Source organism: Narcine bancroftii, chromosome 3 (assembly GCF_036971445.1).
Source record: "Narcine bancroftii isolate sNarBan1 chromosome 3, sNarBan1.hap1, whole genome shotgun sequence".
In the NCBI taxonomy this organism is placed as follows: Eukaryota; Metazoa; Chordata; class Chondrichthyes; order Torpediniformes; family Narcinidae; genus Narcine; species Narcine bancroftii.
In genome coordinates this window covers 39,816,381-39,842,842 of record NC_091471.1, presented here as the reverse complement: position 1 = coordinate 39,842,842, position 26,462 = coordinate 39,816,381, and the positions used below count along the sequence as shown (strand labels likewise).

The following is a 26,462-nucleotide window of genomic DNA, read 5'->3' as shown; positions in this document are numbered from 1 at the left end:
GGGAGGTTGCCTGTTCCAGCAGATTTTAGATGATTGTTTTTGACTGCTCTTAAATCTCAGTGAAGATCCAGAAGTATAATTTAGTTTTAGAGGTAATGTCTATTTTCTCTTCATTGTAGGTTTGAAACATTTGAAATCAACAGTTTTGAACAATTTTGCATCAACTATGCCAATGAGAAATTGCAGCAGCAATTTAACCTGGTGAGATTAAAACCCGCAAATTGCAGCAGTTGAAAGGATTGCTTGTGTGTGTTTTTTGCTTAAACATCTTAATTACCATTTTCGTTTATTTAAAGGGAATCAGATTTACTTGATGCCCACTTTAACACTAATGATCATTTCATGACTGGACAAACCTTTAAGTGGTAAAGGACATGTTCTGAATGTAACCGTACTGCCACGATTTGTTGACTCATTTCAATATTTTTCAGCATGTCTTCAAACTGGAACAGGATGAATACATGAAGGAGCAAATACCTTGGACTCTTATTGACTTCTCTGACAATCAGCCATGTATTGACCTGATTGAGGCTAAATTGGGTGTCTTAGACTTGTTGGATGAAGAATGCAGGGTAAGGGCAGCTAATAAGTTTCCCTTTGATTTTGTTCCTTATCACAGAAGGCAGCGATAGCACAGACATGTTGACAGGAAAATAAGCAAGTATTATTGTCAAACAAGAAAAAAGTGGTAAGCGGGAGGACAAACTAATTGAATATAACTATGTAAGGATGTATCCAAATAATTGAATAAAACTTGCGTCGGGTTTTTGGAAATTAATTATTTTTGATGTCTTTAATTTGAAATGACGTACACAACTTAAACCAATAGAGCAACGATATACTCAGTCACTTCAGAATTGCAGGCCAGGGGTAAGCATGGTGAGGAGCTCAAGATGTTTAAGTTTATTTGTCGCAAAATACCTAATTCGTGGGAAGGGTTCTTCTGTGAATAGACGAGCGGGTTATTTCTATCATTTGTACATGAAAGATTATTTAGCACCAAGGAAGGGCAGCAAGATAACACCATTGTGGGGTTCTTTCAGGAGCCTGATGGTTGTGAAGAAGAAACTCTTCAAGTCTGTGCTGCATATATTCACAACTTAAGCCTCTCATGGAAAGAGGAGGAATAGAGTGTGTCTGGGATATGATGGGGGTCAGTATGTTGGCTGCCTGTCCTAGGCAGTGTCATGGGCCGAGAGGACCCCAAAACACAGCAGCAATAGAAATTCCCCAAGACAAATGGTTACTTAAACAAAAGTTGCTTTTAATTAGCTTTAAACATGAAAACAGGATCAAACTCTAACTTATTACTATTAACAACCCCTTTCTAATTCTAAGTGCATGTGTATGTGATGTGTGTATAAGTTCAGAAAAGTTCTTTGATTCACAGTTCAATCTCACTTCTCACTCCTCCAAGTTCACGGGTATCAGGCAATTCTTATATTGTGCACAGAATTTAACATTTATGAATCTTCACCAGGCTTTGGTGCTTGAAAGGTTAATGGTTACCGCTCAGGAAGGTTCTTGTCAGTTTTCAGAGAGAGATTTGTTGCTTGTTGAACACACTCAAATTGATTCCTTCCGATCAGCTACTTCAGAGTCTTGCCAAAGAAACTTGCCCCATTAGGGTTTTCCATATGATAACCTCTTTCTTTCAGGTCACCACCTTTTCTGTTTCCCTTATCTCAGGTGAAACATTATACAGCCAGCCATCTCCTCTTGTATGGACCAGAAAGGCTTTGAACAGGCTGAACTAAGAACTCACAACCTGTCTTCAACATGGGGTTTCAAACAAGCTTCCAAAAGCCACTGCAGAAAACTAACAGACTCTCTAACTCTTTCTCTGTGTCACACTTAGAGAAAAACCTTTTTGACTCTGTTTGCAAAACCACATGACCTTCTTAAAACAGCACACTCTACCAAAACAGCTTGCTGACTCCCAAAATTAATTCATGAAAGATCTTATCAGTTTCCTGAGATGGACCCTTCCATTTGCGTCTTGTTGTGAAAATCTTCATCACAAGAGTCTATTGTCTTGGCAGACTTGTAGGCACCACCTTATGCATAACTCTTGAATTTTAAAATGAGATCTGTTTCTGTTTGTAACCTATCTAAAATCCCACAATCTATCTTCCAAAACATTATATATAGCATCATCTATCACAGCAGTAGAATGTATCTGTTGAACGGAGAGAAATTTGTGATATGTTCTCAGCTGCGTTCTCACCTTCTGTAGCTTCTGATCTTGAGCAGAGCAGGTCCCATACCACACTGTAAATGCACCCACCCAGTCTGCTTGTAATGGTGCACCTGTAAAGGTTGTTGAGGAACGAGGGGTACATGTTACAATTTCTTACTCTTCTTATTTGTTTACCCAGTCAAAAGCTTACAGTGTAAGTTGCATTTGCAAAAGTGGAAACTAGGATTGGCTGCACTGGAAAAGTGTTCAGTTTACTTTTGTTATATTTCTGCTGTGAGGCCATATGATATTAAATGCTGCTTTGCAAAGATAGAACATGTTAAAAAAAAATTGCTTCCCTGTAATATCATTTATTTCTAAGTTAAACTGGTTGTTCTTCTCCTTTCAGATGCCTAAAGGTACAGATCAGAGCTGGGCTCAGAAACTGTACGAGCGCCATTCAAGCAGCCCACACTTTCAGAAACCCAGAATGTCCAACATAGCTTTTGTTGTCGTACACTTTGCAGATAAGGTAATGATCAATGCCTGATTATTTGATGTTCTATTTTTGATTTATAACCATGCATGCCTGCAAAAGCGGGATATAGACATGATGCAGAGTTGGGCAGAAAAGTGGCAGAAGGATTTCAATATGGTTAAGTGTGAGCATTTTGGAAGGACAAATCAGAAGACTGAGTATAGGTTTAATGGTCAGTTACTTAAGAGAGTAGATGAACAGAGGGATCTTGGGGTCCAAATCCAAACATCCCTCAAGGTCGCCGCACAGGATAATTAAGAAGGCTTATGGGATAGAGGGATTGAATTCAGGAGTAGAGAGGTCATGTGGAAGCTATGGAGAGGGTATAGAGGAGATTTAGCAGGATGCTATCTGGATTGGAAATAAAGCCTTATGAAGCAAGGTCAGCAAAGCTGGAACTTCTCTCTTTGGAGTGTAGAAGGATGAGAGGAGACTTGATAGAGGTCTTCAAGATTATGAGAGGCATAGATAGGGTGGACAGCCAGCACCTGTTTCCCAGGGCAGGATCAGCAAACACCAGGGGACTTGTGTACAAAGTAAAGGGAGGGAAGCTTAAGGGAGACATTGGGGTGGTTTTTTTTGCACAGAGAGTTGTGGGTGGCTGGAATGCCTTACAGGAGATAGTTGTGGAGGCTGAAACATTTGGGGGCATTTATGAGACTCTTAGGCAGACACATGGATGAAAGAAACAAAGAGGGATGGTATAATACTTTTTTTTGTTTAAGAAGGAATATATTTATATATCTCGACACAACATCAAGGACTGAAGGGCCTGTACTGTGCTGCATTGTTTTATGTTCAAAGTCATAATTCTTTCAGGATCCTTCATTCGAGTTGAAATGAAAAGGAATAAACTTAAATCTGCATTAACAAATCGAATGAGCTAGGTTCTACCAAATCATGTTCCAGTTCCACTGTTAAATCAATCTCCAGATCGTTTCCCCAATCTTCTCAATTTACCTCATTTAAAACACAGAAGTTCATTTCCAAACTTACCCAAAATTTTTTACTCCTATTATTCCTTTACTTTCTCATTTATCATTTGGGCCTGGCCTCCCATGCATAAGAAATAGGAGCAGAAGTTGGCCATCCAGTCTGTTGAATTTGCTCCACCATTCAATGTGATCATGGCCAATCTGATGATAGGTTCAATTCCACCTACTTGGCTTCTCCCCATATCCCTTCATTCCTCAACTATGTAATAAATATATTTACTGAGGTAGCCTCCACTGCTTCAATGGCAGCAAATTCCATAGATTCACTACCCTTTGGGAAAAGTAGTTCGTCCTCATCTCCATCCTAAATCTACTACACTGGATCCTGAGGCATTGCATTGAAGACGCATGTGAGGCATTATGTTAAGACATTGTAAAGAGTATCCATCACCCTGGTCATCATGACTTCTCACTACTACCTTCACTAATTGCAACTCAATGTTTATTTGTTTATCTTTTTGCACCTATTGTCTCCTTTCCTGCGTCGTGGCATATTGAGATGATGTAATTTATATTATAGTTGTTGTATCTTGTGTCCCAATGTGGCTGCACAGGGTAAGAATTTCAGTGAAGCAATATGTTGTACTTGTGTACATGATAATAAATTCTCATATCCATATTATGTTTGCTAGCCCATGCTGGTTCCGCATGCAGCACCGCCTCTTTTTTTACTAATCTTCCAAAATCCTTTCTGGGATCACTTCTTTCTCTCTCTTTGACATTTTTTCTTACCCTGAAATGTTCAATTGTGGCCGCCCACCACTGCGGAGATTGAGCCGGCACATCGCGTGGCTTGTGCGCAGTAGTAACAGCAGCATAACACATCCCTTAATACAGCAAACCAGAGCAGTTGAAAGCTGGAGCAGTACAAGACCAGCAGCCCTAAAATGGTGCTGGCCAAGCTGCCCACCTAACAGATCAATAACAGGCTGGGGAAGAAGGGTATTCACATGCAAGAATGTTCCCGCCTGCTATTGTTATTCATGCGGATGATTTCAGCCAATCAAACAAACAGTGGGAACTCCAACTGTATAAAAGGAGCCTTTCCAGCCTCAATAAATCTCAGAGCTTATCCTCCCACACTGCGAGTGTGTGTGTTTCTTTGTAGCAGTCAGCTACACCATTAATTATTTTTCTTCCTTCAGCTATTTACTTGTCACCTTGGTATAAAAAGTCAAATCCCTGTTAATGGATCAAAATAAAAATGCTTTTGGCCAACATATTATTAATAAGGGATAAACATATCCACTTAACTGAATTGATCTGTTTATTGTCATGTGTAGTGATAAACAATAGCTTCTGTTACAGACTTGTGTTATTCTTAATATATATTAGATTTTAGAGAGTTTCTTTGTGGGTTAGACATGGAGGCACAAACAACACCATTTTGAAGCAGTCGGAAGGGCACCCAAGTTAAGAAGCCATAAAAGCCTTATTATTTTTCCATTGAAAGCCTTAATGTTTGCAAAGAGAGACAGCCTGTTTGATAGTTCAGAGATGTAGACAGTTTGTTTATTTTTCAATTGAAATGCTTGCTCAGAAAGACCATTGGCTTCTGACTCGTGCTTTTGGAACAATAAAATGAAAGAACCAGTATTGCTCTAGCCAGTCATGTGATTCGGACGTGAAGAAAGCATTTTAGTATCAAACCAGAATCATCTAGAGGCAGAAATACAGTGACATTCTGTAAAATGGTCATTGCTGTTGTGCTCTCATTGCCAGGAGGGGGAACAATGATACTGTAGTCATTGCAATGGTCACTTGTGATTGATCTATATCTGGGTAAAGAATATAAGATCATTTTTACATTTGGATCATGACCATTTTAATGGTTACTTTGACTGATGTGTCTGAGTCTGAAAGCATCATGGAGATCACAGGTCTCTGAGCACTTATGCAAGAAAAAGGGGAGCTGTGAAGGATCATTCACATGAAGAAATATTTCTCTGAAAGCAACTCAACAAGAATTGATGAGTTTTGAGAAGTCTGATGTCTCCGTGTCTCAATGACGTAATTACTTCTGAAAAAATGTTTTAACAGTTTGAAGTTTCAACACAAGATTTCTAAGAGTGAATTTTGAATCAACTCTTCAGAATTGTGCCTAAGCTGTAATGGTTTGGGTAGTTCACGTGGACATATACATTTGCGCATAGTTGGAATTAAATAAGATTTTATATTGTTAGTTATTAATAAAAAGTATTACTTTGAAGATACCATTGTCTTGGTGAATTTCTGTGGTTGCTGGTCTATGTCACAACACTTGCTATTCAAGCAAGTCAACAGGGAAAATAAAACAAAGTGGTGAGTATAGTGTTACAGAGAGGAAAAAAAAGTTGAGTTAAAACAGCATTGGGGCATAATAATTTTACCAATGAAGATTCTGTTTGATACTCTGATAACAGTGGGATTCTGGTGGTGCATGTTTTAAACTCTGGAATCTTCTACCTGGAAAGTCCTGTTTAGTTCATCAAACCCATTCCCTTCATGGCTTATAATGGGCTTTATTAATTCCTTAAATGAGGTAAATAACTCAAGATAAAGCTTTCAAAAGCAAAAGAGCTCAGAATTTGAATCCAGCATTACCAATTCTGTTCAACCCGTGATTCCTGCAAATTCATAGCAAATTTGAACTATTGTTTAATATAAACCAGGTTAAAAAGGTTTTACTTGCTTTACCACAAGGAATTAATTACTGGAGAACTAATTCCTTTTGTATAAATCCCCTCCACAAGCCACATAACAGGGAAGAGGTAGAATTTCTGACCTTGAGGCTGATAAAGTTCATGTTCATGTAATCTTCAGAGGCTGTACCCCAAATTAAAGGTCCTACTGTGGCGGCTCACCACAAAACAGGCGAACCGGCCCCGCTTCTAAGCCACGCGGTGGGGCAGCCAGCCAAAATGGTGCTTTCGGGGGGGTTTCTCTTCCTTCCAGTTCGGGGCTCAGAAACCCATGCTTGGGGACCACGTGACACCGGATGACATCAGTGCCCTCCAGCACGGTTCTCAGCCACGTCTGGGCTGGGAGTATAAGTGCAGCCCAGCAGCCTGCAATAAACTAGTCTGTTCACTGAGCTCAACCCTTCTGGTTGCGTGTGTTATTGCAGGAGCAGTGTGGCCACCACTACACTACCTCACTTTCTGAAGCTTTCATTGTTATGTAGCAGGTTATTTCCATCCCAAAAGTGATATGTATAAAGTGACCAGATGCTCCATTCATTGAGTAACTTTGTTTTCAGTAGCCCTTTTTATAGTGAAAAACTGAGCGTAAAGTCGGATATTTTTCACCCTTACATCACTTAACCTATCTTCATAAAAGCTCCTCATTTAGATCCAGCACCCAAACTCCGATCTGTCCTGAGGGTACTTTCAGAGGTGGAGCGACTCACTCCACCCTGCTCCTTAAAGGCAATGCTGCAGAATGCGGCTGCTTAGGGCTGGGCTGATGATATCACGATAACACCAACAACCACCACCAGGGCTCCCAAGGTGATTGGTGCTGGGTTTAGGGGTCCCTCCTGCACTTGGAAATGTCCTCTTCCTGTCCCTCCTCTCATTCATTCACTGAGCCAGGGCGGAAGGAGGCAGACAAGGGAGCGGTGGAGCCCAGTAGGGTGAGCTTCTTTTTGTTTTAATGAGGGATCAATGGCCATCTTCATTACCCATAATCTTCCACGCAGCTGAAACCACTCTGTGTTTCCCAGAATAGTCTCTGAGCCATTAAAGCACCTGATTGGATCTGTGCCACTACGTAACAATCTGAAGAGCTGACACTCCGGCACATCTTCAACCAGCACTATAAGGTGGGCAGTGTATGCTTCGATTAGAAGGGATTTATCCTCATCTCTTTCCATTTTTTACCTGGAAGTTGCTGTGAGCCCTTGAGTGATCAAAAGAAAACCCTCATTCATTCTTCAGTACAAAATGGAGTCGACCTTCTTTATTTTTCTCAGCCACTCTTCATCCCACTAAACACGAACCAGCCAAACCCTCCTGACCTTTTCATGAGCTCTATGCTGCTTGGGTGATCTCAACACTCTCAAACTCCTCCTCCTTCTTCTGTGATTGATCACAGTGTACGCATCTCCTCCTCTCCCGGCACTTCTCCCGATGTAGACAAGTGCACGACCGCAACAATCTACCTTGGAAAACGTTGACACCATTTTAATGAGTCCGAGGGTCTTTTCCTTACATAGTCCACCTCATTTCAACTCCCCACCTTCCCATTACTACCCAAAATAGTCCATTTCAAAAGAAAACATTTGTTTCTTTTCCATCCATCAGAATATCATGGAATATTACTAGAAACACCCTTGGTCACAACTCATCCATGCTATTCCCAATGCCTATCTACACTAATCCAATTTCTCTGTCCATTTTCCTCTTGAAATGTTTTTTTTAAAAACAGTGATGGGTGCCTGGAATGTATTGCTGTGGTGGTGGAGGCTTGTGTATAGGAATATTTTAAATAAACCTTTTAAAAGGATATAAGAAAAATTGAGGGTAACTGCTGTGTGGTTGGGAAGGGTTTATATAGCTCAGTGTAATATTGTGGGCTGAAGATCATGTTGTGTTCTAACATCCCTTTCATGCATTGCTGATCTTTCCTTAAACTGCCAATGGAGGATGTGTTACGTAGCCATTAATTATTGCTGAATGCCCCCCCCCCCCATAGGTATGCAAGTGCAAGGATAATTTTCAAACAGGGAATTTTTGGATAAAGCAGAGATTTTTCAGCCCCTTTAGGGATTTGTATCAACGTTTGCTGATAGTTGATGTGTTTAAAGTCCATGGTTTTCAATTTGGAAATAGTCAAAGGCCTACAATTAATTTCACTGGTGCTATTTGCTGCCCAGCAAGCTTTTGGAACACTAACTCGTTGAAATTGCAGTGAACGTGAATGGGAAATACAGTTAATTTCACAATCAACAGAAACTTGGTTCAAAGCATTCTGCAAGGAAAATATAAAACCTGCCTCTATATTTGGACACAAACCACACAGTGTTATTTATAATTATTCAGTTAATAACACTGTGTTTTTCTGTCCAATCAGGAGAAAGGTTTACTTTTTCTATTTCAAGTTATTCAGCTATCAGCTCTTCTCTTTGGCTTGGCTTCGCGGACGAAGATTTATGGAGGGGGTAAAAGTCCACGTCAGCTGCAGGCTCGTTTGTGGCTGACAAGTCCGATGCGGGACAGGCAGACACGGTTGCAGCGGCTGAAGGGGAAAAATGGTTGGTTGGGGTTGGGTGTTGGGTTTTTCCTCCTTTGCCTTTTGTCAGTGAGGTGGGCTCTGCGGTCTTCTTCAAAGGAGGTTGCTGCCCGCCAAACTGTGAGGCGCCAAGATGCACGGTTTGTGGCGATATCAGCCCACTGGCGGTGGTCAATGTGGCAGGCACCAAGAGATTTCTTTAGGCAGCCCTTGTACCTTTTCTTTGGTGCACCTCTGTCACGGTGGCCAGTGGAGAGCTCGCCATATAACACGATCTTGGGAAGGCGATGGTCCTCCATTCTGGAGACGTGACCCACCCAGCGCAGCTGGATCTTCAGCAGCGTGGACTCGATGCTGTCGACCTCTGCCATCTCGAGTACTTCGACGTTAGGGATGAAAGCGCTCCAATGGATGTTGAGGATGGAGCAGAGACAACGCTGGTGGAAGCGTTCTAGGAGCCGTAGGTGATGCCGGTAGAGGACCTATCAGCTAAAACAGTTGTAAAAACAAATTAGCTCCTATTTTCAGCATTTCTCCACCAAAGTGATAGTCACTTCCATTTTCAGTTAATGATGTCATTCTGGTGCTCGTTTCTGGTCATCATCAGTTTCTGATCATCACTGCAACGAAACCATGTGCTGAACTCTTGGTTCAACTGAAGAAATTATGCTGGTACAAATTAGAAATAGATTTTCTGTTACTTCTAAAGTACAGTTGGTGGATACACTGAGACTTTAGAAGACAAAGCGTCTATTGGCATTTTTACACAGAAACTGGAATTACTCAAAAAAAAATTAGCATACTTACCTCCGGAGTGTCCCAATGTGGTCGTTTACACAGGGACACTATTAGGGCACTTTTGCACAGCCTTTCTGTGTTGTGGAGTTTGTCCGAGGGGGAGCATCATATTCATTATGCCTGTTTCTTACGGTCATTTTGCACTGCAGCCATCCATAAAAATGTGTAGGGTCTCGGTGGAAAAATTATGGGATGGATCTTACATAATATCTTCCACCTCGACATTTTTGCACTGCCACCGGAGCAGAAAATTTCCTGAAATGTTCTGTTCTTCAGTGGCGTGTAAAAGTGCATATTGATTAACAAATGTCAGGTTCACTTCAAGCAAGTCAAAGATAAAAAAACGTCTTCTCACACTATCATATCTTTTGAATTTTATAACTGACATCATTGTGGCTTGTCACCAAATGCATATGAAACTCTTCCATTGCAGTGAATGAGAATATTTGAGAGAGTAAGCTACTTAGCAACGTAAAGATTTAGTAACTTTGGAATGTGTCCACTTTGGGTATTGGGCATTTCCACATGCATATACTTCGATAGCACCTTAGAACACTACAGCACACCCCATCTAGTACAGCACACCCCATCTAGTTTACATGAATGTTTATTTTGCTGAGACCCATTATGCTGCACCCAGTCTGATGTGGCCAAGCTAAGGAGCTGAGAAAACGTGCTTTGAAAGAGCTCTCTACAGAAAAGTATTAAAAAGACTGTTATAAATCTCAAAACCAGAATTTTAGCATCAAAAACGGATAAAACAAGTGTCAAATGACCAAGCCAATCAAAAGCAAAATCGGCAGAAACAACTGCTCAGCTGGAAACATTGAGTGGAAGCCCAATGAGGAGCAACTCAGGAGGGGCCTTGGGACCGGCTGAACTCAGCAGACCTGGAGGGTCAGCCCAAGATATAACCAACATCCTGTACTAAATGGAAATTTTATGCACTTATTTCATGAGTGTGGAATCAGCAATGAGGAACATATAGGAAAAGATAACAGAAATAAAAGAAGTTGTGGAAGACTTAATGGAATGAATGACTCGTTCGGAGGATGACCTGGACAAAACAAAAGACAGGCTAAAGGCATTGGAAGAAAAACCAAAAACATGGGACACAGGAGAAAAAAAAGGATTGATGGACAAGATCGATCAAATGGAAAATTTCAACACATGTAACAATATAAGAATCATTGGACTGAGAGAAGGAATAGAGGGAAAAGATGCAGTGAATTTCTTTGAAACAATGATCCCACAAATGCTGGGACAAAACAAGTTAAATACAAAGCTGCAAATTGAAAAGGCTTACTGGACCCTCGAACCCAGAAGAACCAGCAAACATGACCATGACCAGTCCTGGTAATTCTTTTAAGTTACCGGGAGAGAGATGCGATCTTGGGAGCAGCATACAAATATTCAAAAAATAATAATGGCCCATTAGTTGTGGACAATGCATAAGTAATATATTTCCAGGTCTTTAGTCATGCCTTGATCAAACAAAGAAAGGAATTTGATGAGGTAAAGAGATAACTGCGATCTAAAAACTTTAAATAATCAATGATTTATCCAGCAATGCTAAGGATGGATGTATCAGAAGGTAACTGAGGAATTTTCAGGAATAAAGAAGCAGTGGGAGAATTTTTAAGAAAGTTATGAAAAGATTAAAGTTGTCAGCTGAAAGGATTGAAAAGACCATTTCAATACAGGACTAACTGAAAGACATATCTTTTTATTGACACCTAGTAGTACTGAACTGTCTAGTTTTCACTGATGAAAGCAAAAGCATTGTGGTTTTATGAAGAGCTTTGAAAAGGTAGAAAGGCGGTTATGAAAGTTGTAAGGTGGCAACTCCGATTTTGGAAGGCGAGGGGTGATGAGATGGCATCGGGAGAGGAGTGGTTTTAAAAGATGGGGCTAAAGGGAGGCTTTCTTCTTTGGAAGAATCTGCAGGCTTTTATTGTGGACTTCCAGGTACGATTGTCAATGTCACCATCAGAGATAGGGATGTGTGTTTGTTTCTTAAAGGGAAATGTACATGCTGGATATACCTCTTAAAAGGGAAACGTTATGACAGTAGTTAAAAAATTGGAACAATTTTATTGTTATACTAATATCTTTGAAAAATGGTATGAATAAAACACTAAAGTTTATTAGTTTTAATAATAATGGGATAAATGGGATGGTGAAGAGGAAGAGGGTCTTGACATACTTAAAGAAATTAAAAGTGGATATAATCTATCTGCAGGAAACACATCTTACTAAATTGGAACATGATAAATAAAAAGAGGATGGGTGGGACAAGTAATATTGTCTTCCTTTGGTTCAAAGGCAAGAAGGGTGGCTATTCTAATTAATAAAATTACACCAGTGTTAATAGAAGGTACTTTGATTGATCAAGCTAGAAGGTATGTAATGGCACATCGTAAGATTTATGGAGAAGTATGGATATGAATATTTATACTCAAAAATATGGTGATGAAGCCTTTATGAAGGATATCTTCTTAAAAGCCACAGAGGGAATACAAAACATTGGTTGGAGGAGATTTTAATTTTTGCTTGGATCTAACACAAGATAAATCTGCAAGAACAACAAGGTTGCACGACTCACAAACGAGGTTTGACTTATTTTTAATGTCTGCCCAGTTAAAAAGTAGAGTGATAAAAACAGAATACCTAGCGAGGCTTCTATCAAACCACTCTACATTAATATTAACTATAGCAATAATGGAAGAGCAAAAGAATGTATACAGATGGTGTCTCAATATGACATTGCTTAAAAAAACAAACCTGCAAATTTATAGAGAGACAGATAGAAATATTTTGTGAAACAAATCTGTCATCTACTATTAATAATTTTAAATAATCATTGATTATTTAAAGTTTTTAGATCGCAGTTATCTCTTTACCTCATCAAATTCCTTTCTTTGTTTGATCAAGGCATGACTAAAGACCTGGAAAAATATTACTTATGCATTGTCCACCACTAATGGGCCATTATTATTTTTTGAATATTTGTATGCTGCTCCCAAGATCGCATCTCTCTCCTGGTAACTTAAAAGTATTACCAGGACTGGTCATGGTCATGTTTGTTGGTTCTTCTGGGTCCGAGGGTCCAGTAAGCCTTTTCAATTTGCAGCTTTGCATTTAACTTGTTTTGTCCCAGAATTTGTGGGATCATTGTTCCAAAGAAATTCACTGCATCTTTTCCCTCTATTCCTTCTCTCAGTCCAATATGGGACATGGTCAAAGCATTTTTAAGAGCACAAATTATATCCTATACAAAGAACCATTAGTGGGAACATGTGACAGAAATAGAGTTTGGAGAAAGATATTAAAGAATTAGAAATAAAATCAAAGAACAGGACAACAAGAAGAATACAGATTAATGGAGAATTAAAATGCTAAGATACAATACAATACAAACATAAGGGACAGAAAAAGCTATATCAAAAACTAAACAATATTACTATGAGTTGGATGAATGGGCATACAAAGTTTTAGCCTTAGATTAAAACAAAGGAGTCATCAAAAATGATAAATGTTGTGAAAACAGACAGACACCCAAGTAAATAAGCAAAAATAAATTAATATTATTTTAGACAATATTACATGAAAGTATACAAATCAAAATTACTAGGAGATGAAAATGAAATGGAAGAATTTTTGTTGAATGTCGAACTTCCAAAATTAGAAGAGAGAGAAAAGATGGAATTAGATACTCCCTTCATAAGGGAAGAAATCAAAAAGTCGCTGGTTACCCTGCAGACAATAAATCACCTGGGGAGGATAGATTTCCACCTGAATTTTATAGACAATTTAAAGAATTATTAATGCCCCTGTTAATGGATGTCCTGGACCAAGCAGTGGAAACACAAACCCTCCCAGAATCATTCTCAACTGCAATCATTACAGTGTTACAAAAAAAGAATAAAGACTCACTAAAAACTTCATCATACTGACCAATATCCCTGTTAAATGCTGATTATAAGATACTAGCAAAAGCATTGGCTAATAGGTAAGGAAAAAAATGATACATATGGATCAGGTAGGATTTGTTAAAGGATGGCATTCTTCAAATAGTCAAGGAAGATTATATAATACACATGGCAAATTCTGAACAAAATCCAAGTATTTCAGTCTCCATAGACATGGAAAAAGCATTTGACTGTTTTGAGTGGCCTTTTTTATTTAAAATACTGGAAAAAATTGGTATAGGCAGAACATTTATAAATTGGATAAAAACTTTATTCCATTCTGCTAATAACAAATAATTAGATGTTGGCGGTGTTCCCCTTGAGTAAATCAAGCAGAGATGCTCCCTGTCCCCAGCACTTTTTATTTTAGCGATTGAACCAATGGTGGAGATAATAAGAAGGGATCTGGATATAAAAGGCTTTAAAGTCGGGCAAAAACACAAAATCAGTCTATTCGCCAATTATGTGCTATTGTACCTGTCAGACCCGGCTAAATCTTTGGAAACATTACAAGTAACACTAGAAAAATATGGAAGAATATCAGGCTACAAAATAAATATGGATAAAAGTGAGATAATTTCATTAACAAATTTTGAATATGAAAAATATCAAAAAGGTAGTAAATTTAAATGGAAGATGGATGGAATAAAATGTCTTAGAATAGCAACTGACAATAACTTGCAAAATCTGTACAAACTAAATTATGTTCCTTTTCTTGGGAAATTAGAAAGAGGCCTACAGAAATGGAGAGACTTACCGATTTCCTTAGTGGGAAGGGTTAATTGCATCAAAATAAAAGTAATGCCAAGACTGCAATGCATTTTTCAATAGCTGCCTATTTTTGTTACCTAAAAAACTTTTTAAAGCTACTAAATAACCATATTAAACTTTTTTAAACTACTAAATAACCTATGGAATAATAAGGTACCGAGAATTGCATTGGAAAAACTGACATGCGAGAACAGGCTGGGAGAACTTAGATTTCCAGATTTCAAAAAATATTACCTAGCTGCACAGGATAGATTTCTCGGAGCCTTCTTCACTGAAGACAAACCCCGTAGTCCCCCCCCCCCCCCCCTCCAATGTACTCAATGGAGAAGGGGGATGCAGAGGACTTTATCTATAAATGGAGTTTCAAATCACGAAAGAAAAAGACCCCATTTTAATACACATGATTAGAACATGGCAAGAAATTAATGTAAAAGAAAAAAAATGTAGGGATATCAATAAAAGCACCATTGTGTGAAAATGTGTTATTGCCTATGGGCAATAACATAGGCAATAGAATATTAAATTCGTGATATGACAGAAGCATAGGATATATAAAAGACTGTTCTTTGAACAATTAAAACACAAATGCAGAGTGGCCAATGGGACCTTCTTCTGTTTTCTCCAGCTTAGATAATTCTTAAGAGAAATATGAGGACCAATGTTGACCCCACTTGAATTTAGTGAAACGGAATGATCAGTCTGGATGGGGAATACACCCAAATTTATAACAAAAATGTACTATGCTCTCCAGAGCAGAGGTCAAGGGAAAGATTGGTGTAAGGACAGGATGACATCCATTTGCAATACAACATGTGGATTGGTTTAATAGTATTTTTTTACACCAATTATATCTTAACTCACAAAAGTTACACAGATCAAAAGCCAACAGGATTTCAGGGTCTGAGTTACAGGGAAAGGTTGTGCAGACTGGGGCTTTTTTCTCTGGAGCGTAGAAGATTGAGAGGGGACTTGATCGAGGTGTTTAACATTTTAAAAGGGACAGACAGAGTAAATGTGGATAGGCTTTTTCAATTAAGAAAGGGGGAGATTCAAACTAGAGGACATGGTTTAAGATTGAAGGGGGAAAATTATAAGGAGAACATGAGGGGTAATTTCTTTACGCAGAGGGTGTGGGGATGTGGAATGAGCTTCCGGCAGACATGGTCGAGGCGGGATCATTGGTTACATTTAAGGAAAGACTGGATCATTACATGGATAGGAGGGGACTAGAGGGGTATGGACCGGGTGCTGGACAGTGGGACTAGGAGGGTGGGGATTTGTTACGGCATGGGCCGAACTGGCCTGTTCTGTGCTATAAGTGGTTATATGGTTATTTCATAGATGTGTTTCGGATGTGGGAATGAGACAGGTGAATGAAGGTGAGGCCATTTTGGCAAGAAATCGCAGAAAAATTAGCCAGGATAACAGGAGTGGCCTTCACAGGCGACCCAGAGCTATATCTACGAGGTAATTTTAGGAAATGTAACAAATCGACCAAATATAAAATCTCATTCATAAAAGTAGCGCTAGCGGTAGCGAAAAAATGTATCGTGATCACTTGGAAATCCGACTCCGACTCCCCTCTACCTGTAGCACGATGGACTGCGGAAATGAACAGCTGTATACCTACAGGAAAAAAATCACATATAACTTAAAGAACAAATATGACACTTTTGCAACATTGTACCTGTCAGTTTTGCTGCTGACGATGACTTGGTAAAAAATGCAAAGTTAACATCAGAGGAAAAAAATGTTCTGTTGCTACATATTGGTTCTGTACTAGTATAATTTATAAACTGTTCAAAGGAAAAATAAAACAGATGTAATAGTCATTGGAAAGTATTTAGCACAATGCTATTACAGCACCAGTGACCCAGGTTCAAATCCGGCACTGTCTGTCAGAAGTTTGTACATTCTGACTGCACGGGTTTCCTCTCACCTTTCAAAGCATACAGGGTTGGAGGTTAATTGGGGTATTTGGGCAGCATGGGCTTGAGGCCAAGAACGGTCTATGCAGTATCTCTAAACTGATTCCACACTCTCACCACTCTCTGCATTTGCTCTTTCACCCTTAACACGTGACCTTTCATTCTTATTTCACTTGCCCTCTGGACACTGGATATGTGGTTTTTTTTTCCATCTTCATTTGAGTTTTGTCACAAACAGCATAATTCTGTGGACATTGGCAGGGCCTTCTTAATGACCGAAAAGAGAGTAAACCATGTAGATTGCTGTGGCTGACTTCAGTTCTCCCTTTGCATTTTCATTGAGAGTCCGTGAATGAGAAACAGAATTTTTGATCTTCTTGAAGTGTGTCATACCTTTTTAAGTTGGCAGAGCACTGTCTAACCAAGCCATTGCAATTTTCAGATTTCTTTTCACACTGTCATGAAAAATTAACTTTTAAAGTTGAGATTTTTTTGTTCTATTCTGCAGGTGGAGTATCAGTGTGATGGGTTCCTGGAGAAAAACAGAGACACGGTGCATGAAGAGCAGATTAACATTCTGAAGGCCAGCAAGGTAAAACACATTTTGGAATATAATTACCTTGTATAAACATTGCAATTCAAAGCCCTTTCACACTTGTGTCCCACTAAATCAATCGTTCAGTTCCCCGGGATAGGAATGGCAGTTTGGCTTTTCACACTTGACTGGGACACTGCACAAATTCACGCTCACAAAGTGCCATCCCTGGGATTAGGGCTGTTCTACCTTCCACCAGTAACGTCATGACGCATGAAGAGATGGAAGACTTTCCCTAAATACTGATCAATGTATTATGATCTTATATTCAAACAAAATTAATCATGCCTAATTATAACATAATTAAGCTTTATATACAGCACAGTATGAGCGCTTCAGCCCTTGTTGTTGTGCCAACCTATATACACCTTTATAAGGGACTGTGGGAAGTTGATAGCCACATGGATAAAAGGAAAGTAGAGGGTTATAGGGTAGGGAGGTTTTAGCACTTTTACATTGTTCAGCACAACATGGAGGGCTGAAGGGCTTGTACAGTGCTGTAATGTTTTCATGTTTAAAAATAGCAATAGCGGGCAATTTTTAAACAGCGTGGGAAAGTTGGTAGTGCTATAGTGGACAATATAGAAATACCATGGGAAAAAGCATGGTAGACCAGTGTGCTATAGCGTTACCAACTTTCCCACGCTGTTTAAAAATTGTCTGCTATTGCTATTCATTTCCGCTCTCTCTCTCTCTCTCTCTCTCTCTCTCTCTCTCTCTCTCACTCTCTCTCTCTCTCACTCTCTCTTGTTGCGACTTTTCTGCAGCAAAGTTTACACCTTCATTTTAATCTTCCTTCACACTCCTACAAAAACTTGGGTCAGAATGCAATTGCCCATTCTACACTTGCCTGATTGCAACACTGGTGTCTGCAGACACCGGGGGTTGTACTAGGGGTTGAGGTTGTGAATCTCCGGCATGGGATGAAGACATCTGACGTCGACGTCGAGAAGATTTTACTTTCACTCTCGACCCATTTTAGGCTGATTGGCCGTTAATTCCTGGGACCACTTGCCAGTGTGAAAGGGGTTTCTAACTGGTGAGTTCTGTACCGGGTTAGAAAATTAGCTCCTGTTTAGCTTCCTACCGATTAAATTCTTTCAGTGTGTATATTCTCATTGTGGAGAATACAAGGAAATTTTCAATCCAGGAACTTTCAATATTTAAAATTTTAATTGTTAGGAATTTTGCTTCACAATTTTAAAAGTAATATTTCACTAAATTAATGACATATTTTAAACAATTATTCAATCTTATTTTCCAATATTATATCCCATAATGAAATTAAATCCCTCAATGTCTTTCCTAGATCTCGTTTTCCCCTCTTATTTCTATTCTCAGCTATTTTCACCATAATTGCATGACAAACCCCAATTGGATGTTAGTTTAAATGGAGGTTTTGTCGAGCTTGGATCTGAAATTTTTGGTCCACTAGGGGCCTCAATATCAAATTGCTTTCTGCTGTTGATGTAGCAAGAATTTCGGCAGTAATGTTGAGTGAAATTGTATTCACCCAAGTGAAGAAGGAAATGCTTAATTTTTTTTAGCTGAGCTGAGTAAAAGCATATTAAGTCTGTAGCAATATGAGCTACATTGTACCTGTCAGTTTTGCAGCTGACGATGACTTGGTAAAAAATGCAAAATTAACATCAGAGGAAAAAAATGTTCTGTTGCTACATATTGGTTATGTACTATTATAATTTATGAACTGCTCAAAGGAAAAATAAAACAGATGTAATAGTCTTTGGAAAGGTTTTTTTTTCTGTTGGGTCCCCAGCAGATCCCAAACTCCCCCATTTTTCAAGATGGTGTATTTTACACTTGCAAAATATTCCAAATGCAATAGTTTCAAGTTGTGTCCAAATTTCCCCTCATAGTTGATGGAGTTGAGGCTTCAGTCGTGTTCTCCTGCGTTGACATTTTCATCATCAACACCAGTGAGTTTCCAGTTTATAGGAAAGCAGCTTGGATTCTGGAATCTGAATTCAAAACATGAATGAAAATTCTGAAATCCATAGAACCATAGAACTCTACAGCACAGAATCAGGCCCCTTCACCCTTCTAATCTGTGTTGAACCATTTTTTTTTGCCTAGTCCCACTGATCTACACCCAGTCCATAGTCCTCCATAACTCTCCCATCCATGTTCCTGTCCCAATTCTTCTTAAATTTTAAAATTGAGCCTGCATTCACCACCTCAGCTATCAGCTCATTCCACTCTCCCACCACTCTTTGTGTGAAGAAATTCCCTCTCATGTTTCCCCCTAAACTTTTCCCCGTTCACTCTTAACCCATGTCCTCTAGTTTGTCTCTCATCTACCCTCAGTGGGAAAAAAACCTATCTATCCCCCTCATTATCTTAAATACTTCTATCAAATCTCCCCTCATTTTGCCATGCTCCAGGGAATAAAGTCCTAACCTGTTTAACCTTTCCCTGTAACTCAGTTCCTGAAGTCCAAGCAACATCCTAGTAAATCTTCTCTGCACTCTTTCTATCTTTGTTGATGTCTTTCCTGTAGTTAGGTGAACAAAACTGCACACAATACTCCAAATTTGGCCTCACCCATGTCTTATACAGCTTTAATGTAACATTGCTACTCCTGTACTCAGTACTTTGATTTATTAAGGCTAATATACCAAAAGCACTCTTTACAACCCTATCCACCTGGGATGACACTTTCAGGGAATTATGCATCTGTATTCCCAGATCCCTTTGTTCTACCATTTACTGTTTAGGTCCTTTCTTGGTTTGTCCTTCCAAAATGAAACACCTCATACTTGTCTGCATTAAATTCCATCTGCCATTTTTCATTCTATTTTTCTAGCTGGTTCAGATCCCCCTGCAAGCTTTAAAAACCTTCTTTGCTGACCACAATATCTCTAATCTGCAAACTCACTGATCCAATTTACATTATCATTCAGATCATTGATAGAGATGACAAACAACACCAGCACTGATCCCTGAGGCACACCACTTGTCACCAGCCTCCAGTCTGAGAAGCAATCATTCACTACTATTCTCTGGCTTCTCCCATCCAGCCATTGTCGAATCAGCTCTCTACTTCACCATGGATATCCAGCTTCTGAATCTTCCTGACTAATCTCCCATGTGGGACCATGTCAAAGGGCTTACTAAAATCTATGTAGACTACATCCACTGTCTTTCCTTCATCAACTTTCCTGGTAATCTCCTCGAAAAACTCCATAAGACTGGTTAAGTATGACCTACCATGTTTACTATCCCAATCAGTCCAAAATTATCCAAATAATTGTATATCCAATCTCTTTGAACACCACCTTCCAATAATTTACCTACTACTGATGTCAGGCTCATCAGCCTATAATTTCCAGGGTTATATTTGGAGGCTATTTTTGATCAATGGAACAACATGAGCTACCCTCCAATCCTTTGGCACCGCACTCATGGCTAAGGATATTTTGAATATTTCTGCCAGAGCCCCTGCAATTTCTACATTCGCCTCCCTCAAGGTCAGAGGGCCGAAATGGCCTATCACTGTGCTGTATATCTAAATTTTAAAAATTAAAAAATTAATCTTCCTGATTCCTGATACTTCTTGGATTGAAATAAACACATTTCAAACCCTCCAACTAACTTTTATGTTCGTGGCACTAACTGTTTCTTCCTCACAAACGCACCCCATATTGCATTGTTTCCATGATCTGCTCTATTCTTTTCCTTATCTTTCAATTCGCATCCCCCGCCAAACTAGTTTAAACCATCCCCAACAGCTCAAGCAAACCTTCTCATCAGAATATTATTCCCCCTCCAGTTCAGGTGCAGCCTGTCCTTTTTGTACAGGACATACCTTACCCAAAAGCGATTCCAATGATCCATAAATCAGAACCCCTGACCCCTGCACTAACTCTTCAGCCACACAGTCATCTGCGTCAACTTCCTTTTCCTGTCCACACTGACGCATTGTACAGGTGTTAATCCCAAGATCCTGCTTTTCGGCTTTCTTCCTAACTGCCCATATTCCCTCTTCAGGTGCTCATCCCCACTCCTATCCATGTTATTGGTACCAATATGGATACTTGACATCTGGCTGCTCACCCTCCTGCTTGAGAATACTGTAGACTTGATCTGAAGCATCCCTGGCCATGGAACTTTGGAGACAACATACCATCCAGGAGTGTCGATCATGTTCACAGAACCTCCTATCTGTTCCCCAAGCTATCAAATCTGTCATCTCTATAGCTCTCATCTTCTACCCCCCACCCTCATTTCCCTTCTGAGCTAAAGGGCCAGACTCTGTGCCAGAGACATGACCACTAAGACTTGTTCCTGGTAGATCCCTAAAGCCTCTTGAGGCAAAGCCACTAACTCTCTCCTCCTCCACTTAGCTTCTTATACAATGGCTACTCCACTTGAGTTTACTCCTTTTATTTGCTGCTATATCATAGACTCCAACCAATTGCCAAAGTTCATGTTTCACTTCAATTTAAATGACTTTGAAACAAAGCACAGCTCCCAGCACTCTCCAATCCTTGCATTGTTTTTGAATGGACACTTTCTGGGAGTTTGATGGCAAATTGTTTGAAACTGCTTATGAGCTTCCCTGAACTAAAGTGTATGATCATGCACTTTGATAGAAGAAATAGATGGGCAGACAGTGATGGATTATGTTATATTTTATATTGTATATAGAATATGTTTTAAAAGGAGACAAATTGCTGGGTTTTTTTAGTTGGGTCACAAAAAGATACATATGCTTCACAATACAGATCTCATTTAAAATGCCAAGCAGTCCAGGTTCCGGGTCCCTTTGCAAAAACTTAGAAGACTTCACAAGTAGGTGTTAATTGGACATCCTATGAGGTAATGGATTATTGTTTTGGAAAGCAACAGATGAATGAACTCGGAAGATTAGGTCTGGTGCCGTAGTCTGTCTGAGTGCAATTGGTTGTTCTAAGAGGGTCATGTGGTTTTCTCACAGAGAGAGAGAATTTGGTTCTACAGTTCAGCAGCTGGAACTGGAACATGACAAGCTGGCAAGCTTGTGGAAAAACCCCATTTTGAAGACAGGTTGTGAGTTCTTAGTTCAGCCTGTTCAAAGCTCTTGTGGTCCATACAAGAGGTGATAGCTGTCTGTATAATGTTTCACTTGAAATAAGGGAAACAAAAAGAAACTCTGTGATGACCTGAAAAAAAGAGATTATCATCTGGAAAACCCTGATGGAGCAAATTTCTTTGGCAAGACACTGAAGTGGTTGATCAGAAGGAATCAGTTTGTGTCCAACAAGCAACAAATTTCTCTCTGAAAACCAACAAGAACCTTTCTGAGAGGTAACCATTTACCTTTCAAGCACCAAAGCCTGGTGAAGATTCATAAATGTTAAATTCTGTGCACAGTATAAGATTTGTCTGCAACCAGTAAACTTGGAGTGAGAAATGAGATTGGACTGTGAATCAAATAACTTTTCTGAACTTGTACACTCATCACATACACAGGCACTTAGAATTAGAAAGGGGTAGTTAATAGTAATAAGTTAGAGTTTGATCCTCTTTTCATGTTTAAAGATAATTAAAAGCAACTTCTGTTTTAGTAACCATTTGTCTTGGTGAATTTCTATTGCTGCTGGGTTTTGGGGTCCTCTGGGCCCATAACAGACTATTATTTAGACTGGGAGAAAATTCAAAATTCGGAGGTCCAAATGGACTTGGGAGTGTTGTGTCATATATCCTAAATGTTGACTCCAAATTGAGTTGATGATGAAGAAACCAAATGCAATAATGTAATTTTGAGGCTCGATAAAACACTGCTGAGACCTCACTTTGAGAAGTGTGTGCAGTTTTGGGTTCCTTATTTGAGAAAAGACAGGCTGGAGTTGGAGGTGGTTCAGAGAAGATTTACTAGAATGATACCAGGAATGAAAGGGTTAGTGTATGAGGAACATTTGTCGGCTCTTGGACAGTGGTCATTGGAGTACAGAAGGATGAGGGGGAACATGTAGGCATTTTGAATACTGACAGCTCTGAACAGAGTAGATGTGACAAGGATGTTTCCTATGATAGGGGAGTCTAGAACAAAAGAGCATCAGTTTAAAACAGATGCAGAAATAATTCTTTCGTCAGAGAGCTATGAGTGTGTGGATCTTGTTGCCACAAGCAGCTGTGGAAGCGAGGTCGTTGGGTGTATTTAAGGTAAAGATTGTCAGGTATTTGATTAGTCAGGGCATCAAGGGTTAACCATATAACCACTTACAGCACAGAACAGGCCAGTTCGGCCCTACTAGTCCATGCCGTAGCAAATCCCCACCCTCCTAGTCCCACTGTCCAGCACCCGGTCCATACCCCTCTAGTCCCCTCCTATCCATGTAATGATCCAGTCTTTCCTTAAATGTAACCAATGATCCCGCCTCGACCATGTCTGCCGGAAGCTCATTCCACATCCCCACACCCTCTGCGTAAAGAAATTACCCCTCATGTTCTCCTTATAATTTTCCCCCTTCAATCTTAAACCATGTCCTCTAGTTTGAATCTCCCCCTTTCTTAATTGAAAAAGCCTATCCACATTTACTCTGTCTGTCCCTTTTAAAATCTTAAACACCTCTATCAAGTCCCCTCTCAATCTTCTACGCTCCAGAGAAAAAAGCCCCAGTCTGCACAACCTTTCCCTGTAACTCAGACCCTGAAATCCTGTCAACATTCTCGTGAACCTTCTCTGCACTCTCTCTATTTTATTTATATCTTTCCTATAATTTGGTGACCAAAACTGTACACAGTACTCCAAATTTGGCCTCACCAATGCCTTGTACAATTTCATCATAACCTCCCTACTCTTGAATTCAATACTCTGATTTATGAAGACCAACATTCCAAATGCCTTCTTCACCACACCATCTACCTGAGTATCAGCCTTGAGGGTACTATTTACCATAACTCCTAAATCCCTTTGTTGCTCTGCACTCCTCCATTGTCTACCATTCAATGTATATGACCTATTTAAATTTGCCTTTCCAAAATGTAGCACCTCACATTTATCTGTATTAAATTCCATCAGCCATTTCTCAGCCCACACCTCCAGCCTTCCTAAATCACCTTTTAATCTACGGTAATCTACCTCACTGTCCACAACACCACCAATCTTTGTGTCATCCGTAAACTTGCTTATCCAATTTTCTACCCCTACATCCAGATCGTTAATATATATAACAAATAATAGTGGACCCAGGACCGAACCCTGAGGAACTCCACTAGTCACCGGCCTCCAATTGGACAAACAATTTTCTACCACTACTCTCTGACACCTTCCATCCAACCACTGCTGAATCCATTTCACTTTTTCTTTGGCTTGGCTTCGCGGACGAAGATTTATGGAGGGGGTAAAAGTCCACGTCAGCTGCAGGCTCATTTGTGGCTGACAAGTCCTATGCGGGACAGGCAGACACGGTTGCAGCGGCTGCAGGGGAAAATTGGTTGGTTGGGGTTGGGTGTTGGGTTTTTCCTCCTTTGCCTTTTGTCAGTGAGGTGGGCTCTGCGGTCTTCTTCAAAGTAGGTTGCTGCCCGCCAAACTGTGAGGCGCCAGGATGCACGGTTTGAGGTGATATCAGCCCACTGGCGGTGGTCAATGTGGCAGGCACCAAGAGATTTCTTTAGGCAGTCCTTGTACCTTTTCTTTGGTGCACCTCTGTCACGGTGGCCAGTGGAGAGCTCGTTATATAACACGATCTTGGGAAGGCGATGGTCCTCCATTCTGGAGACGTGACCCACCCAGCGCAGCTGGATCTTCAGCAGCGTGGACTCGATGCTGTCGACCTCTGCCATCTCGAGTACTTCGACGTTAGGGATGAAAGCGCTCCAATGGATGTTGAGGATGGAGCGGAGACAACGCTGGTGGAAGCGTTCTAGGAGCCATAGGTGATGCCGGTAGAGGACCCATGATTCGGAGCCGAACATGATTCGGAACTTATCTTTGTGAGGTTTTTCAGTTGGTTGTTTTTCCAGACTCTTTTGTGTAGTGTTCCAAAGGCGCTATTTACCTTGGCGAGTCTGTTGTCTATCTCATTGTCGATCCTTGCATCTGATGAAATGGTGCAGCCGAGATAGGTAAACTGGTTGACCGTTTTGAGTTTTGTGTGCCCGATGGAGATGTGGGGGTCTGGTAGTCATGGTGGGGAGCTGGCTGATGGAGGACCTCAGTTTTCTTCAGGCTGACTTCCAGGCCAAACATTTTGGCAGGACGTCAAGCGCTGAAGAGCTGGCTAAAGCGGCATCGTCTGCAAAGAGTAGTTCACGGACAAGTTTCTCTTGTGTCTTGGTGTGAGCTTGCAGGCGCCTCAGATTGAAGAGACTGCCATCCGTGCGGTACCGGATGTAAACAGCGTCTTCATTGTTGGGGTCTTTCATGGCTCCTTATTTTCTTATTTTCACTACCTCCTTATTTATACCTAATGCCTCCACCTTTTTTCCTAACCTCCTGTGGGGAACTTTGTCAAAAGCTTTACTAAAGTCCAAATAGACAACATCCACAGCTTTCCCTTCATCATCCTTTTTTGTAACCCCCTCGAAGAACTCAATCAGGTTTGTCAAGCATGATCTACCCCTGAAAAAACCATGCTGATTACTTCCTATCAATCCCTGTACCTCCAAATATTTGTAAATACCATCCCTCAGAACACTTTCCATCAACTTGCCCACCACAGATGTCAGACTTACAGGCCTATAATTCCCAGGTTTGCATTTGGACCCTTTCTTAAACAGAGGAACCACATGTGCCACCCTGCAATCCTTTGGTACCACCCTTGTGGCCTGTGACATCCTAAATATCTCTGTTAATGGCCCCACTAACTGTCCACTAGCCTCCCTGAGTGTCCTAGGGAATATTTTGTCCGGTCCGGGAGATTTATCCACCTTTATCTTTTTTAACACAGCCATCACTACCTCCTCGGTTATCCTTATATGCTTCATGACCTCCCCACTATTTTTCTTTACTTCAACTGGTTCAACATTTTTTTCCCTAGTGAATACCGAGGCAAAGAAATCATTCAAAATTTCCCCCATTTCCTCAGACTTCTCACTCAGCCTACCCTCGCTATCTACAAGGGGTTCAATTTTATCTCTCACTAATCTTTTACTTTTAATGTACTTATAGAAACCCTTTGGATTTATTTCTTCTCTGTCAGCCAAAGCCTTTTCATGCCTTCTTTTGGCCTTTCTAATTTCTTTCTTAAGATTCCTTCTACACTCCCTTGTAGTCCTCCTTCAACTTCTCAGCTCCCTGCTCTTTATACCTCTTGTACACCTCCCTTTTTCTCCTAACCAAATTTCCAATATTCCTCGAAAACCAAGCCTCCCTATGACTTCCAGCCTTTCCTTTGATCCAGACTGGGACATAACTACTCTGTACCCTCAAAATTTCTTTTTTGAATATCCTCCATTTTTCATTAACATCCTTACCTGAAAATATCCTGTCCCACTCAATACTCCCCAAATCCCTTCTTATTCCTATGAAA

The 26,462-nt window shown here is 40.2% G+C and overlaps 1 protein-coding gene across 3 annotated transcripts in view; it reads left to right on the top strand.

The window, feature by feature from the left end:
* myo5b (myosin VB) overlaps positions 1 to 26,462 on the top strand; it is a 264,470-nt gene that overhangs the window by 126,922 nt on the left and 111,086 nt on the right. For all 3 annotated transcript variants that reach the window (XM_069923885.1, XM_069923884.1, XM_069923886.1), the window contains 4 exons: positions 120 to 201; positions 432 to 572; positions 2,589 to 2,711; positions 16,900 to 16,983. In XM_069923885.1, coding sequence (XP_069779986.1) covers positions 120 to 201; positions 432 to 572; positions 2,589 to 2,711; positions 16,900 to 16,983 — 430 coding nt within the window. The remainder of the gene's footprint in view (positions 1 to 119; positions 202 to 431; positions 573 to 2,588; positions 2,712 to 16,899; positions 16,984 to 26,462) is intronic.